The 15850-nt window shown below is 56.3% G+C and overlaps 2 protein-coding genes across 2 annotated transcripts in view; one reads left to right on the top strand and one right to left on the bottom strand.

The window, feature by feature from the left end:
* Positions 1–610: 610 nt before the first annotated feature.
* Positions 611–6455, bottom strand: VOLCADRAFT_88482 (uncharacterized protein; the record flags this gene model as incomplete). Its single annotated transcript, XM_002948102.1, has 7 exons — positions 611–625; positions 781–1669; positions 2237–2302; positions 2369–2892; positions 3748–3788; positions 3924–4800; positions 6447–6455. The coding sequence occupies 7 exons, from the start codon at positions 6453–6455 to the stop codon at positions 611–613; spliced, it is 2421 nt and encodes an 806-aa protein (XP_002948148.1).
* A 4882-nt stretch (positions 6456–11337) lies between these two features.
* Positions 11338–15850, top strand: part of VOLCADRAFT_103774 (uncharacterized protein) — a gene marked incomplete at its 3' end in the record, with an annotated part of 9423 nt that continues 4910 nt past the window's right edge. Inside the window, exons 1-5 of the mRNA XM_002948242.1 lie at positions 11338–12652; positions 13282–13371; positions 14468–14541; positions 14659–14699; positions 15200–15274. Coding sequence (XP_002948288.1) covers positions 11490–12652; positions 13282–13371; positions 14468–14541; positions 14659–14699; positions 15200–15274 — 1443 coding nt within the window. The 5' untranslated portion in view covers positions 11338–11489. The remainder of the gene's footprint in view (positions 12653–13281; positions 13372–14467; positions 14542–14658; positions 14700–15199; positions 15275–15850) is intronic.

The raw sequence follows: 15850 nt of genomic DNA, 5'->3' as shown, positions 1-15850 counted from the left end.
GCCGCCCGCGGCGCCGAATAGCGCATGACCCTGGGAACGCGCAAACCGCACAGGAGGAAAGTTGGACAGCAGAGTTGGGAAACGGTAAAAGAGATGCAGCCTGTAGTTCAGGAGGAACGAACGAGAAGGCGAAAACGGGAATCAAACCAAAAGGCAAGGCGGGAAGGCTGCTCTGTGTTATGATGCTGATTCTAGTTCCCCGTCCTTTAACAGACGTTTAGCCGTGTGTGTGTGGGTGGGGGGGGGGGTGATGGCGCCCTTTCCCCCCACAACCCCGACCCCCCGGACCATCCCAGCACAGTACCCTAGCCAACACAAACACACAAACATACACACACGCATACATACACACCAGGCAAACCGATTGCGGGTGAGCAGTGCGCGTGGGACGCTCGCAGTTTTGTGAGTGTGCAAATGCGCGAGTTACGACTGTACGACTGTACGACTGTACGGATGCGAGAGAACAATCGCGCCTGTGCGAGCTTGTGCGAACCGAAGCACAAGCACAAGCACCCAAGAGGTGAGGAGGATGCGAGCGTGTGGACATGTGTTGATTCCTGTAGAGGCTGCGTGTAAGAGCAATGTGTACGAGCACCATGGTGGCAGAAAATCACACCAGCAGCAGCTGCAGGTGACCAGGGGTTCACCGGGGTAGAAATGCCGTTCCCACCACCAGGGAAGAAATCCGCCCCCACGCCCCCACGCCCCCACGCCCCCACGCCCCCACGCCCCCACGACCGCACAACACCCCCATGCGCTCCGAAAACCACCTGCACTCACCCTTTCCGAAGCCCCAGTCATGCAGCTACTCCCAGTCAAACTGCCCCGAGGCCGTTCATGATCCGCATGCGGAGGGCTGTTGTCGCCGCTTTCGCCGCGGGGTACTTCGTCATCGGCCTCCGTACTCCGCCGACGGCGCCGACGGGTGCCGGCCGCGCCGTCGGTCCCCGTGGCATCACCTCCACCGGTGTTGACGGCAGCGGCGGCGGCGGCGGCAGCGGCGGCGGTAACTGCCGCATGCAGCCGACAGGACGCCATATGCTGGTCGCCCAGAGGCCCGACAGGAAGCGATGGCGCCGCTGGGTTGTTGTACGGATCGTACGGAAAGGGGAAAGGAGCTGGCCCGCTCGGTGAGAGGAGCGTGAACGTTAAGGGCATGTGCGCGTCATTCGCAATCTGCGTGGTGCGCTGCATTGGTGGCGCCGCGGTAACACCCGGTCGCGGAGGCGGTGCGGGGTAGCCCTCGACACCTTGTTGTGGCAGCTGCTGCCGCTCATATGACGGTTCTGGCGGCTGGTGCTGGTGCTGGTGCTGTTGTTGTTGATGATGGTGCTGTTGTTGTTGATGATGGTGCTGTTGTTGTTGATGATGGTGCTGTTGTTGTTGATGATGGTGCTGTTGATCTTGGCGGGATGGTGCCCGTGGAGAATGGTGCAGGTAAGGCTCCTGCTTCAGGTGCTGTAGCACAAGTGGATGCGGCTGCTGCTGCTGCGGCGGCGGCGGCGGCTGTAGCAACGGATGCTGCTGTTGCTGCTGTTGCCGCGGTTGTGGCGGCGGTAGCATCCCCGAAGGGCTCTGGCCTTCGAGATGCGGCTGCTGCTGTTGATGCGGATGTGGCGGCTGTGGCGGCATCGAAGAATCCATCTCGAGGTCATAACGGTCGCCCAGACTGAGGTACGGTAGCTGCACCCGGTGGGGATCGAGAGGATGACCTTGCCATGCACGGACCGGCGCAACTCCACTGCCTGAAAGGCCCGCTCCCACACCGCCGGAGTCACATCCTGCTGTCGACACGCACTGCTGCTCCCAATGCTGCTGCTGATACTGCAGATAATGCTGCTGATGGTAATGCTGCTGCTGCTGTATCTGCGGGGGGTGGAGTGGCGGCAGTGAGCGCGGTGGACCTGCCGTACACCCAGGTGGCGCACCCATAGACCCGCCGCCGTGACCTGCTGCACCAGGCCGTACGGGGGTTGCTGTCGTGGGCCATACTGCCGTACCATACTGGTGCGACAGCAACGGTGCCGCTAATGGTGGTTCGTGACGGGTTAACCCCGTCATCGCCTGCAGCTGCGCAGTACTGTGCTGCTGCTGTACCTGCTGCTGCTGCTGCGCCTGCACGGGTTGCAATGGCTGCAGCTGCTGCTGCTGGGGGTGCTGTACGGACACCAGGGCCTGTTGCGTTTGGAGGTTTTGTTGCTGATGGGGCTGCAGCTGGGCGAGGTGCCTGCTGTACTGTACGGTGGCATCGGAGCGGCTCTTCCGAAGTACGGCTCCAGCGGGACCCTCGGGGGTCGTTGTCCTGCGACATACATACATGGGAGGTGGGGAGGTGGGGAGGTGGGGAGGTGGGGCGGACATGCCGTACCTGGCCACATAGCGGCCTCGTGCAGCTGCAGGCGGGAGGATCAGCACTCCGGGATGAGTTGGTCCCTCAGGGCCGCCGCCACAGCTGCCGAGGACGTCAGGGCGACCTCCGCCGTTGCCGCCGCCATCTGTGCCGCCGCCGGCAGCGAAGGGGGCCAACGGCAGCTGCAGGCGGAACCCGGGTGCAGCCCCCGTCATGGGTGGTTGCGGGAGATGCAGCGGCGGGAGCGGCATTCGCGGCAGCAGCGGCGGCGGCGGCGGCGGTTGGTTCCACGCCACCAGGACCCCTGGATTGGAGAAACGCAGAGCGTTGCCGTACTCGGACATGTCTGACAGAGAGCGACCCAGAACACCTTGCAGCAGCAGCTGCGGCGCGGAAGCTGGAACGCCGGAATCCAGCGGCGGCGGCGGCGGCGGCGGCGGCGGTGGCGACAGCAACACCTCGGGCGACGTCGCCGCCGCCGCCACCGTGGCGGGCCTCGTAATGATCTCAGGCAGGTCGCGGTACGACACGGTATTGCTCGGCTGCGGAAAAGGCTGCACCGCTGCACCCCTGCCGTGAGGTGCGACGTCTGGCTGGGCGCTAGGGTTGGAGCCGTAGTCAGCGAGTGCACCGCCGCCACCGCTGGCCCCGTCGATGGGCGCCAATACCAGGGGCGCCGTCGCCATCGCCGTCGCCGTCGCCGTCGCCGTCGCCGTTGGAGGCCTAGGCGTCTGCTGTGACGCAGCGGGGGCATTCTGTACGGCGTCCCGGAGATGAAAAGGTGCATGTGAGTGGGGTGGGCGGGGCAGAAGCGGCAGACCGGATGTAAGATCCGCCAGCTTAACGCCGTACATGTTCCGTACATGTTTCTCTTTGTATAGTCACACTTGGTCGGATGTGTGTCTCTCCGACTGTGTTCGTACGGCACGTCCCCGCACCCCAGCGTCAAAAGGAACCACGACGCGCGAGTTGGATCCATGAGATCGGCCGTGAGGCACCGTACGCGTTTTTAGAAGGGCACATCGATCTCACGATCATCCTACGTCACGTTCCAGCCACCGCGGCCACCTCAGGGCCATCGCAAGGCCGCGGCTTCCTCCCTGGACTGCCATGGTTTTGCGCCCTGCAGAGGCAAGGTTGCTTAGAGCTGGTGTGCCTGGCCGTCCATCGGCTGCTTTCATCTAGGCTTCATGTCAATTTTACTGTCGCAGACGTACATACATATGGGCGGGTGCGCCGCGTGGAATTTCCCTGTTGTATCTGTAATATTTCGGTCCTAGCTACAGCCAAGGCATAGCAGAACCCCCCTCCCCTTGCATAGATCGAGGTTATACTTATGCCGATGCTTAGTCTTAGCCGTGCGCAGGGATGCATCTCCCGCTCTTCCCGAAGCTTACCCGGGGTCGACCTGCGGATGTGTGATGTGGAGGAGCTGCAGCTGCAGACGGGGGCATAGTGGCGGCAGCGGCAGCAGCAGCTCCAGACGCCGCGTTCATGCTCTGAGAGGTGCTATCCTCGGACGGCGTTGACGCTGCTGCCAGGGCTGGCGGGGCTCGTGCTGCGGCGGCTGCACCTGTTGCAGAGGGGCCGGCGGCGGCGGCGGCGGCGGCAGCAGCAGTCACGGTCGCGTCTGCCGCTGCCGCGCCAGTCGGTGCCGCAGCTGCCATCACCGTGGCTGACGCGTCGTACGGCTCTATCGGAACATGGCATGGCGGCCGTAGTACGCCGTACAGGTTCGCGTTATGGCCTCCTCCAGATCCTCCGCTGCCGCTGCCATCGCCGCCACCACCAGTCCCAGGGTGAGGCTCGTTGCCCTGTACGGCAATGCCGGTGTTGCTGCTGAGGTTCGAATGTGGCTCACCTGGCGGCGGCGGAGCTTCCGCCGTCGCTGCCTCTCCCCCCGGCCCCACCGCCACCGCCGCCATCTCTACATCATGCACATCCGCACTGTCAGCCCCTAGATGACGCGGCTCACCATCCACAGCTTCCACTCGCCAAGCCGAAGCCGCCGCCGCCGCCGCCGCACCGGCCAGTACCGACGCGACACCTGGTTGCTGGCGCTGGAGAAATTGGTGTGCCCTGGCCTTGTGCATCCGGGCCGCGTCCCCCAAGCTGACGATATCGGCTTCGTTGTGGGTGGCGGTCGACGACAGTTGCCGCTTGCGAGAGGTTCCGGCGGCGGCAGCAGCGGCGGCGCCACTACCACCGTCATCGCTGGTTCCTGCCGCCGCCGCCGCTGCAGCAGAAGCAGCAGCAGCATGGTCGTCGTACATGGGCTGTACGGCAGGTTCAGGTTCGCTGTACCAGCCCTGACTCCACGAGATGTTATTATTGTCATATAAGTCAGACCGATTGACGGCACCGGGGGCACTGTTGACAGCCCCGGGCATTGCTGTCGGAAGCGGCGGTCTAGGGGGTCCGGTAATTTTTATGCCGTACTGCGGCGGCAGCTGTGAAGCCGGAGGCGGGCATTGCATCGACAGCAGTGGGACCCAGCCCGCCGTCATTTCCTGACTGGCGGCGGCCGCAGCTGCTGGTTGCTTTCCGTGTGCGACAGCGGCAGCTACGGCGGCGGCGGCGGCGGCGCCGGGCTGCTGTACGGCCAAGCGGTGCGGCGACTGTAGCAGCGGCTGAGTTGTTTCCATATGCTCATGTAGCGGAGGAGGATTTGCGTATGTATGTATGTATGTATGTATGTATGCCTGGGAAGGCGTCCTCAGTTGTGTCGGCTGCTGCTGTAATGGTGGTTGCGACTCATCAGTAGTCGGAGCTGATGTCGTACTAAAGGAACCTTCCCTCCACCACCAGGAGCGGCCTCCGACGAGGACGACGGCAGTGCTGTTGCTGCTGGTCGGTGCGTTCTTACGTTCGTTCGTTCGTACGAGTCCACAGCCTCCATATCGCAGCGGCAGTGTTGTGGTGGGGGAGCGGTGGAGGGCGGGGGGGAGGGAGGGAGGGAGGGAGGGCGGCAAGGCAAGCAGGGATCATTCATGAGAAAGGAAAAACATTTGATGACGATAAGAGCTCTTTAAAACGCCCCCAACTAGAAGTTATCTTGCTGAACAGAGGAGGGGAAGAAGGGTGCATATTGCATGTTGCTGGAAATTTGATGTATACCCCGAAGCGCTGCTGGAGGGACCATAGTGGTGGAGGTGACGGCGACGGTCCCGACGACCGTGAAATGTCCGATGACCCTCCCCCCTTGAACGAACTAAGGAACAGTTGAGCGCAAATACGACTACGTGCGGAAGCGAAGCACGCTCACCTGGCTAGTGTCCAATCAACGTGGTGGGAAAGCTGGTAAATGGTAAAAGGCCGGAGGGAAGGGCATGGATGCGGAGTCGCGTGTTATCGAGGGGGGATGGATGCTACAGGCTTGGTGGTGGTGATGGAGATGACAGCGGTGAAGGATAATGGGGATGGATGGATGGATGGGGAGCAGGGGATGGGGTCAAGAAACACGCTCTCTTAGGCAGTATCGTCTTCAAAGGGCTGGAACGGCGAAAGCATTTTTGAAATTGGTTCTCAAAGAAGAAATGGTGATGGACAGCCTCATGTGACAGAGGATGCATGGTCTTCGTGAAAAGCGGTTTTTGTTGATGTGGAAGGAACGCACATGGACGGATCCCAATCGGTGTCGTACAATAATCGTACAGCCTTGCCACGGACCCCACTAACCCACTGAGACTGAGAGCATCATTGCCCTTGCCTATTAGACGAAGCCCGCCACACAACAAGATGTGTCAAATGGCAACCCTGATGGGAACACCTTTCCGCAGGGCGCCCTCCGTTGGGATTTCATTATTTAGGGAACATTAGAAAATTATTTATAACTAATATACATTAATATGAATTTTTATAATATCATATTAATGTATATTAGTTATAAATAATTTTTTTCTCCTTCTTTATCCTCGAACGTTCGCCGTCCTTCCGAAATTCCCTTGCTTGCCATCACACCTAAAAATCATTTACAGGTAAACTCAATTACTTTCTTGGGGTTTCCTTAAGATTAATTTGAAGCCAGGAAACTCTCCAAGATGTTCTTAATTATTAAAACACAAAAGGCATCCTAAAACTGTGACTTATACCTCACCTGACACATTTTCCTACAAGAGTAGGAAGCCAACGTGTGATGACTTGCCTTTCGGAAAAAGTAGGCAAACAAAAGTGCTCCCCGGCGCGCGCGGCGTGGCGTGAGGCGGGCTGCAGGTAGCGGGGTGTGCGGCACATACACTCTAGGGCTCTTCCACCCGCCGAGCACCGCTGATGCTACGGACGCGCACGAAGGACATTGCAGAGGCCGCAGCAGGCAAACTCCTCCTGCGGCCGTTGTGCACGACGTGGTCCCGCACAGCAGGCAGCAGGTGCCGCCGCCGCAGGTCCTGCTCGCGCCACAAAAATTGGTCAATTCAGTGTCGCGTCATCCGTCTTGTTCAAAGAGACCGACTCGTCTTTAACTATCAACAATATCTAGATGTCGAAAACGTCGCAATCAACGAGGGCCTAGAGTATGGCCTAGAGTATGGCCTAGACCATGTATAGATCGCTCGGGCGTTCCCATGCCGATAACATGTGGTATTATTACTCCATCGCTGTTGCCTAGAATAGCGTGTAATCCTGCTTGCCCCAGCAGCGGCCGCTCCCGCCCTTTGGCGACCGGGCGCCTGCCGCCGCATCGTGCGTGCGGTTTTGTTTGGATCGGCATGTGGGTTGGGGTGTATACACATGTGTTTGCCAAGGTTATCGTTATGCAGGGCCTTAATGCTTCCACAAGCAAGCGATTGAAGGGGGCCACACACACGCACCCATGCACCCATGCATGCATGCATGCACCACAAACCTATACATTTTTGTGTAAAACAAAGACCAGCTCTCGGACCTGCAATGGCGCCAAGAGAAACGATGTAGATGTATATGGACGACTAAAGGTAATAATGTAGAGGACGGCACGATGCAACGGGGGTGTCTCAGGTAGGTGGGTATGTATGTATGTATCTGCTGAGTAGTAGTAACAGTAGTATCTGTGCTCTTAGATAACCGAAGCAAGAATGGGCGCCAGAAGTAATGGAAATAGCAGCACCAACAGCCTCCCTCGGGCGGATCTTCTTGGTTTTAAAAGTTTTTTCGAGGACGGAAAGCGGCTGGGTGGGTCAGCCGGAAATATGCCAGCTCTACCTCCTTTGTGCGTGGGTGCGTGGGTGCCGTGTAGCTTGCAGACCGGATGGGCCGGAAGCAGGCTGGTTGCTTGACCCGTCGCTCGGCAGGCGCGCTTGCGCACCAGATTACGGGATACCACCGGTCGGTTAGCGCTGCTAGCGCCAGCCAGCAAGTGGTGGTGGGCGAAAATGCGTGACAGCGATCGGTCGCGGCTACCGCTGGCTGGACTATTCCGGTGAAATGGGCTGATAGATGGGGGTCTGCCGATAGGCCGTCGTCGTGCGCAAAAAAAATAGGACGGGACGAAACGTGACCTGGGCTTTGCGTCCCGGACGAACCCAGCCAGCGCGCTATCTCGCGCTGATCTGGGACGGATACGTGAATCGACTTGCTCGCTTGCGAAATACGGACGCACGCGCATAACCAAGACGCCTGTCCTCTTTCCTCAACAATATCTTAATTAAGGTATATTTGTTTTGCTTCGGTTTGTGTGGTTTGGATGGGAGGCCTGAAGGATGAGCCCTTTTCCTCCGGATCGACTGAATATTTTGTTTTCGGAAGGAACTGCGGTAACTGTTGATGGATCCTACTTGTCAGCGCACGGGTTGATTTGTTCGATGCGCATCCTTTCTGCATCCAAGTTATTTTTGTGAACTTTCTGTTTGTGAAAAGGGGCTTACAGCGATTTTCGGTTGGTTTTCTGAAACTCCGCGGTTGCGACAAGTAGTCAGAGCTATGCCATGTTTACGGAGGAAAGCCCCGGCCCTAAGAAAATCTGTTGCCGGGGACGCCGGCATAGCTCAGTAGTCAGCCGTCGTGGGTGCACTTTCAGAAACATGCAATGTGTCTATTCTAATAAATATTTGGAGAAACTTTGGGTTTTTTCTCCTTCCCTTGGAGCTTTGGGTCCTCTGGGATATTTCTGTGTCTAAACTTCGCTTCGCTTCGCTTAGTTTGTCGCTTAGTTATGGCTGCTTGCATAACAAATTGCGGGTGCGAGGTGACTGCTTGCATAACAAATTGCGGGTACTGCTAAAGTTGCAAGTCGCAAGTCGCAAGTCGCAAGTCGCAAGGAACACGCAAAATTTCTATATGAAATTCTATATACGCGAATACGTACGTGAACCACGCCTGTAGGGTGTAAACAGATAGCATTTGCGGCGTCCGCGTCTGCGGGCTATGGCCGATCGCAGGCGTAACTATGCTGAAGTGGCTTGCGGCCTATGTGGCTTCGTCTGTCTGAGCAGTTCAATGTAGCTGTCTGAGCAATGCAATGTAGCTGTTCATACGCACAAGCTCACTCAGACCTCATCTAGTTCTTATCAGTATTTGCTTAATGTATCTCATCAAGTTCTTAGCAGTATTTGCTTATGGGCCTTCTGGTGGGGTTCCGAGGACTTTCGCCAATCGGGGAGTCTAATTGCAAATTCCCCTGTGGTTGCGGGTTCTGAGCCTGCCCTTGGATTTGCTTTTGGATGTCTAGGTGACTTGTGTTGTCTGGTCTGGGTGGGAGTCTTGTTTGCCCTCATCGTATCAGGTGCAGTGCACGGCCTGCTGGCCCGCTGGCTGTACTCTTTGTGTGTTGGAGCCCACTGTAACCACACTGCCTCGAGGCATCCCTAGCCCCGGCGGTGGACTGATAGGAACTAGCCTAGTCCGCACAAGTTCCACACAAGTGTGGGGGTGTCCGTAAGAGCTGGGGGGCCCATGGGCGGTAAATTGGGCGGTTACATGGTGGACCATCATCATCCACCCTCGCGTCATGTTCGCCCGTGTACTAATGTACGCCAGGCATTCCACAAAGACATGCATTTCGTCTTCAACCGCCCCGCAGTCACAAAGCCTGCAGGTGCATGCTGTGCACTCATGGCCGTTAGGTTGGTTAATCTCTAACTCCCAACAGCCTAACCGGAAACATATAAGCATTTGATGCAAACATTGGGGCATGGCGATTTCAGGTGGTCATTATGGATTTCAGCACGAACAATGAACCCTGCCCACTCCCCCATGCCCCTTGCGGGCAAGCAACGGAGAATCGGGTGAGAGACCGAGCTTTCTATTAGGGCCTGGTGCCTTAATAGGGAGGGGTAGGGTCTGTACAGGGTTTCCGGGTTTCCTCGGTCTTCTTGAACCCTCACCCCAAGAGCCAGTCTTCTTGTGTGTTTCAGGCTCAGTGCTCAAACTCGCGTGACGGAGCCTTGACCCCCGGGGGAGGAGAGCGGAACTAGTGGACCTGCGGCTCTCGGCTGCCTAGGAGGGGACAGAGGCCCCTTACGCCCCTCTCCTGTCTGCGGGAGGAGCTTAGGTGGTCTTTCTGTTGGGGCTGGGCAGCAGTCCCTGGCCAGTTTCAGGCACGGTCAAATACTTGCAACATACACACACACACACACACACACACACACACGCGCGCACAAGCTCACGAAGTTGAATTGAATTGTTACAGAGTGGGAGGCTTCTGGGCCATTTGAACATATTGTCACACAAGCTCGCGATATGCCAGCTGAGCTGATTCCCGTGCCTCGTATGCCCTGGTAAAAGCCTTCTTGCGGACGTAACCGAGCTCAGACAATGCACGGCTAATGTCAGGGACGCTCCAAAGAGTGCCCAGTAAGTTTGTCATAGCGGTGGCCAGATCGGCGAGCAATGCTTGGTCGTCGGCCTGCACCAGCTCCACCAGCGTCTGTGCAGCGATCTCATCAAACTTGCGTGGTTTGCGTGTTCCTGTTTGTCCTCTAAGCGGCAGGACATCGCCATTCGCCACGTAGGACTTTATGATAGCATGCACAGTCCTCTCGCAAGGTCTGTGCCCGAAAGCCTCAGCTATTTGCGCTTGCGTGTAACCCTCGTCGAAATAGAGGTGGCAAACACGTTCGCGCACTTGTTTGCTGTAGTAGTAACGGTTCAATACCTCTCCCATTGTGAGATCCGCTCTACAAACTGAGTATGCACACGTACGTATTCGCGTATATATTATATCATAATAGAAATTTTGCGTGTTCCTTGCGACTTGCGACTTGCAACTTGCGACTTGCGACTTCAGCAGTACGCAAGACCGCACTTCGCCTCGCATCCCGCAATTTGTTTTGCAACCAGCTATAAATGTCGCTAACTTGTGCCTGCACGCACTTGCTGGTATATGCCTACAGTTCGTGTATGGCAAATCCGTAATGGCAACCCCGAACTGTAGTAATGTGCACCTTTTCATGCGTGTCGCTTCGGAGCCGTTAATAGAGCGTCACTCGCACATTCTGCAACTGAGAATGTTTTCAGCGTCCACACCTAGATATGTAGCCGCGCGCGGACTCCGCAAGCCGGTGGAATCCCGCCCTGGGTTCGTTAATGGAGTCGGGCTCGCCACGCGCATCAAGCCAGAAATACTTCCCAAGAATATACTTACAGGTTTATAGTGCACGCTGCTCATCTAAGCGCGAGAAATTGTAGTCGGCCCCGAGTCTTTGTAATCGCAGTCCGCAAAACCTGTTTCTTCGAATCGGAAGTACAAATATTCCATAGACAATTGCTTATCAGAACACCATTTGATTATGGGCCGGGCAACAACGGATCAACCTTAAGGCCGGGAAACCGGTCGCGGCCTCATGTGGTGCCATCAAGAATTATTATTGCAGCAGCCATTTGCTTCTCTTTCGGGATGGTCACTGCTTTCGTTTGTATAACGTGCAAGATCATTTACATATCTCTGAATGATTCTCATAGCTTCACCAAAGGGGTTCAGGTAACTATTCTCAAGACTTTCTTTTTTACGACGTCGTACAATAACATGGGTCGCACATCGTTCGCTGATGTATCACATCCGGTGTCTTTTGACACCCGCATTGACTGCTTGTGATGAAGGACAGACCTTGCATTGGTACCGAGGCGGTTAAACTTTTCTTTCTTGGGATTTGTAATTGCGGCAATTTTTCTCGCTCTCTCGTCGATCCCCTCTCCAAACGGTTCGCTCGCCGCAATTATCGCCACTATGTCGCCTATAATGGATACTACGGCTCCGGTGGATCCCATCGCGAATGTTGTTACTTCGCCGCTTCCGTCGACGACTGCGCCTCCACACCCAAATCAGCCGTCTGGGTCGCAGTCCCAGTCTTTGCCAATTGATCACCCAGTTGTTCCTGTGGCGGCTCCGGCTTCTGGCGGGGTTGGCGCTGCAATGCCTGTCTCTCCGCCACTCGGCAATGGTCAGCGGCCATGTTCTTTGAAGCTTCCACTACCTGACAGGCGTTGGCTGATATCTGATGAAGGTGCTGAGCTGGCTCAGCTCCGCATGGCGGACTACCTGGACCACACGGTCTTCGAGCTGAAAGCCCATCTCTTCTTGGCCGGATACTCCTTTCCTGATCCAGTCGCAACCGCCTGGGTTCTACTTAGCGTAGGACCTCCGCGTTTAGTGATGGATCTTTATTCAGCGTTGGGAGCCTTTACCAACAAGGCCATTCCGAGTGCGGACTGGCTGCTGGCGTGGTTCAAGGATGCTGTCGGTTTACCTGAAGAACCACCAGTCTACAATGCGCTTCTTCGGATGCGTGAATTCTTCGAAGCCAAACCATTACGGTCTGTGGAGGAAGGTCTTCAACAGCTGCGTGACTTGCGTCGTGAAATGCCGGCCAATACACCGGACTCCATCTTCATTTACCACCTGGTCACCCTGCTTCCGGATGAGCTCAAGGACAGGTTAATGAATGACTGGTCCTCAGGAGTCCCGGTGCCGTGGAAGAGTCTTCCGTCGTTTCTGCAGGTCTTTAAATCCTGCGCTGAGGAGCTCAAGTCGCTGGCGTCTACACCGTCCGGGTCGACGGGGTTCGGTGCGGGCGCATCGGTCTCAGGTACCCGCCGTATTCGTTCGGTCTCTGGGGGGGGCCAGCGACCTGACTCCGAGGTTAAGCGGCAGCGCCTTGGTTCGACGATGCCAGACTGCATTCCATGGTCAGAGCGTTTCATGAACCCAACCGGCAATGCCAAGTCGATTTGGGTTCGTGGCTTGAACTCGCATCAGTCGAAGGTATTGCGGTCAAAAAAACAGTGTTTACTTTGCCACCAGACGGGTCACTTCGCACAGGACTGCGGGGATGCAGAATTCTTGTTTCCTGAAGACTTTTTCTATTACGAACGGAAACCATTGATGTTTAAGTAAGTCTTGACAATCGTTGTCTTGTCCGGGTTTTAACCCGATGTCAGAGTTGAACTCGCGCCTATTGAACAAGAAGTCGAGAGCTTCCCGTGTTGTCCATGATGGATTCTCGAGATGTGCGGGACAATGATGTTTTGTGTGTTGCAGAGCCTGGTATGGCGTCTGGATCTGCCCCAGCGGCAAGCAGCTGAAGTTTTTGGGGGTGACTATGAAGAGTGCGCGCCTGTGAAGTTGTCGAACGCAGGTGATCGATCGCGTTACGAAGTGTCCTAAGTCGGAACTGGACACTGCTGTCTGTGTACGTCTGGTTGCAGAGTCTGCTCGCTGTTTTGTAACACGAAGGGTAAAGTGCCCCTAGCCGATGGACGATGGTGGCCTGGAATAAAGTTGTCTTGCGAGCTGACCAGGATTGGAGTTGAGCGGCCGTAGATCCGGCAAATACCGTTGGTGGGTGACGGTGGTGGGGTGTGGAACCTGAGCGATCCACTGAGAAGTTGGCTAGGGTGACTGGATGAGAGGGTGCCCCGAAATACCGGGGAAGGCAGGGTTTCGCCGGGTAGCGGCCACGGATGAAGATATGGCCCCCTGTCCCCCACATCATACACACTTTCATTTTACAATCCTAGAGGTGTTCCGAGACGTATGGACGAACAAGGTCGCCAGCACCATCACCGCCACGACTAAGCACGCACTCACTACACAGACGCAAGTTTATTAAGTAAGCGACAAGACAAGAGACGTGTGGTCGCAGCAGTCCGTCAGTCAGTCAGTTGGTGGGTCAGTCATAGACGCTACTTGAGCAGCAGTGTGGCGAACCATTTACTGCATGTGGCGACGATATGTCGATCCAGATATACAAGTTAAGTCGCGCTTGCAATGGAAAAGGAGACGCAAGACTCATCCTTCCCATTCGGCGGCGTGATTTTGGTTCCGAAGCGGTCCATTTAGTATCTCGCCAACAGAAGTGGCAGGGAAAGAAGCAAGTAGCTCACGCAAGTGGTAAAGCGGGGTGTTTTGCTGGATTAACCCAGAGCATGGCGCTGCATTGCGCTTGATGAATCTAGGCTCGACTTGATCCTCGACGCATCTGCGGTGGGCATCCAACAATCGGCGCGGAAGATTACCGGGAACGGGGAAAGCTCAGTACCCTAATTCCCAACCACCCTCCAAACACGGTATAAGATCCCACTTACCGCACGCGTGAAACAGGCTTTTAGGTCTTGGAATTCGCGATTACAAACGCCAATATCGACCTGAACAAAAAAGAAGACGTTTGAAGCAGGAAAACGAACAACTACCGGCAGGCAGACTAGTGCCGTTGTTTCAGGCGGACCTCCGGCACGATCTTCTTTATACATGCGCCGTAAACCCCAGCTTGTGCTGCACAGGCAGTAAGCGCGCTTGCCAGCCGTGCACTTGTTTGCTCGGGGAAACCCCGATGGTGCTTTACACTTGACATGACAAATTATGCAAAGGGATATGACAACAGATAACTTCAAGTATAGCTAGGTAGGAATGGCCATTGGTACAATTGTTGAGGAAAGCCGTATACAAAGTACGTTTTGCCCGTTTCAAGGTAGAGTCAGGTTGACAATACTGGTAATGATGTTGCACTTGACATGCCCGTTTTGACCCCCATGGCTATCGCACAATTATAATCGCCGGTTGCAAAGAGGAGGAGGATGGAGACCTTCTTTCCGGATGACTCGCCCCTGAGGTATTTGGAGCTGTAGTTTACGTAGCATATGTTTCCCATATCAATAACTACATCGCTTATTGTCACCCGAGCTTCACTTGGAATCCCTGTCCTGCAGGTACTGGCTGAACAATGCTTCAGTTACTCACATCGCTTGCTCCGTTACTTGGCCTCCCACCATAGCCGCAATAGGTAAGACATTTGACCTGGCGTTTGCGCACGAGGATGTCTGGTACACTGCCTCACTGTCCGGGCTGCATGCGTGTCACATTTGACCGTCCGCTCTACGCACATCCCTGCGACTTGCAGGCTATGCACCTTGCGTGAGGGCCTGGGCCCCAACCTCTCGGGTGAGACACTGTCTGCATTCGCCAGCCACAGCAAGGGCGTCGCGAACTCGCTAAGGAGGTTCTGGACGTTGAGCACCTGGAGCTATCCCGCCTCAATCCTGGCCTCAAACACCCCCTCACAGACACACACATACACACACACACGTAATACCACATCCCCCGACCACTACTGCCGCTGCAAAAACTACTGGCGCACTGCTGGGACGGCTGCACCGTCCAATTCCCTGTCTTACATCTGCCAGTCAGAGCCAGCTCACCTTCCAACCTCACGCCCGATCCCGCCCCTCCCCGTCCTCTATCCTCCCCCCTCCCCTCTCCCCCTATGTTTGGTATCTGCTCCATTCGTCAATCATTCGTCAATCATTCGTCTTACCACCCATGTACTGCCGTCCCTCACCTGAACCTGACTGCCACCTAGTGGCCCCGCTCTCCCCATCCATCCTATCACACCCTGTCACCCTCTACGCTCCCACCTTCTCCCATGTCCTCCGCCACCGCAGGACGAGCCCGAGTTCAGGCCCGTGCAGCAGCTGCTGGAGGTGGATGGAGAGCGCTTCGTGGCGGCCATCGTCAAGGTGGGCTGTGGGTATCCTGTAGTGGGGTTGGGGAGAGAGCTTGTGGCGGTAGTGAGTAAGGTAGGGGTGGTAGCGGGGAGGGGGGTGAACCCGGCGGTAAGGAGTTAGAGGACACGTGAAGCTGAGGGAAACCACTTATCAATCATCACATATCATGTGCTCATGACACCAGACACGGCATGCAAACGGAATTGGAGAGGGGGAGAGGAGGGGAAGGGCTCCTTGTTTGTTGAGGGGTGCTGCAGGAGGGATGTTGCTGATGTGTCTGATGTGTTCTGCGCGCTAGCAGCAGCAGCAGCAGCAGTAGCGCCAGCAGTAACGCCAGCAGTAACGCCAGCAGTAGCGCCAGCAGCAGTTAGTTCTGTTTCCTTTTCGTCTTGACTTGATAGTGGTGGTGGTAGCGGTGGTGGTGTAATGCACCTCACTCCCAACCTTATCCGCCGCGCCCTCATCGCTCCCTCACACCCACTTGGCACCTCCCTCGTCGTACACTTGACCATCCCTCTCCTCTTCCTCTTCGTCCTCCTCTTCCTCCTCCTCCCTTCCTCCTCTCGCTTGCTTAATCCCCTTCCCGGC

This window comes from Volvox carteri (assembly GCF_000143455.1).
Source record: "Volvox carteri f. nagariensis unplaced genomic scaffold VOLCAscaffold_9, whole genome shotgun sequence".
Lineage (NCBI taxonomy): Eukaryota > Viridiplantae > Chlorophyta > Chlorophyceae > Chlamydomonadales > Volvocaceae > Volvox > Volvox carteri.
This window is presented reverse-complemented; position numbering and strand designations above follow the sequence as displayed.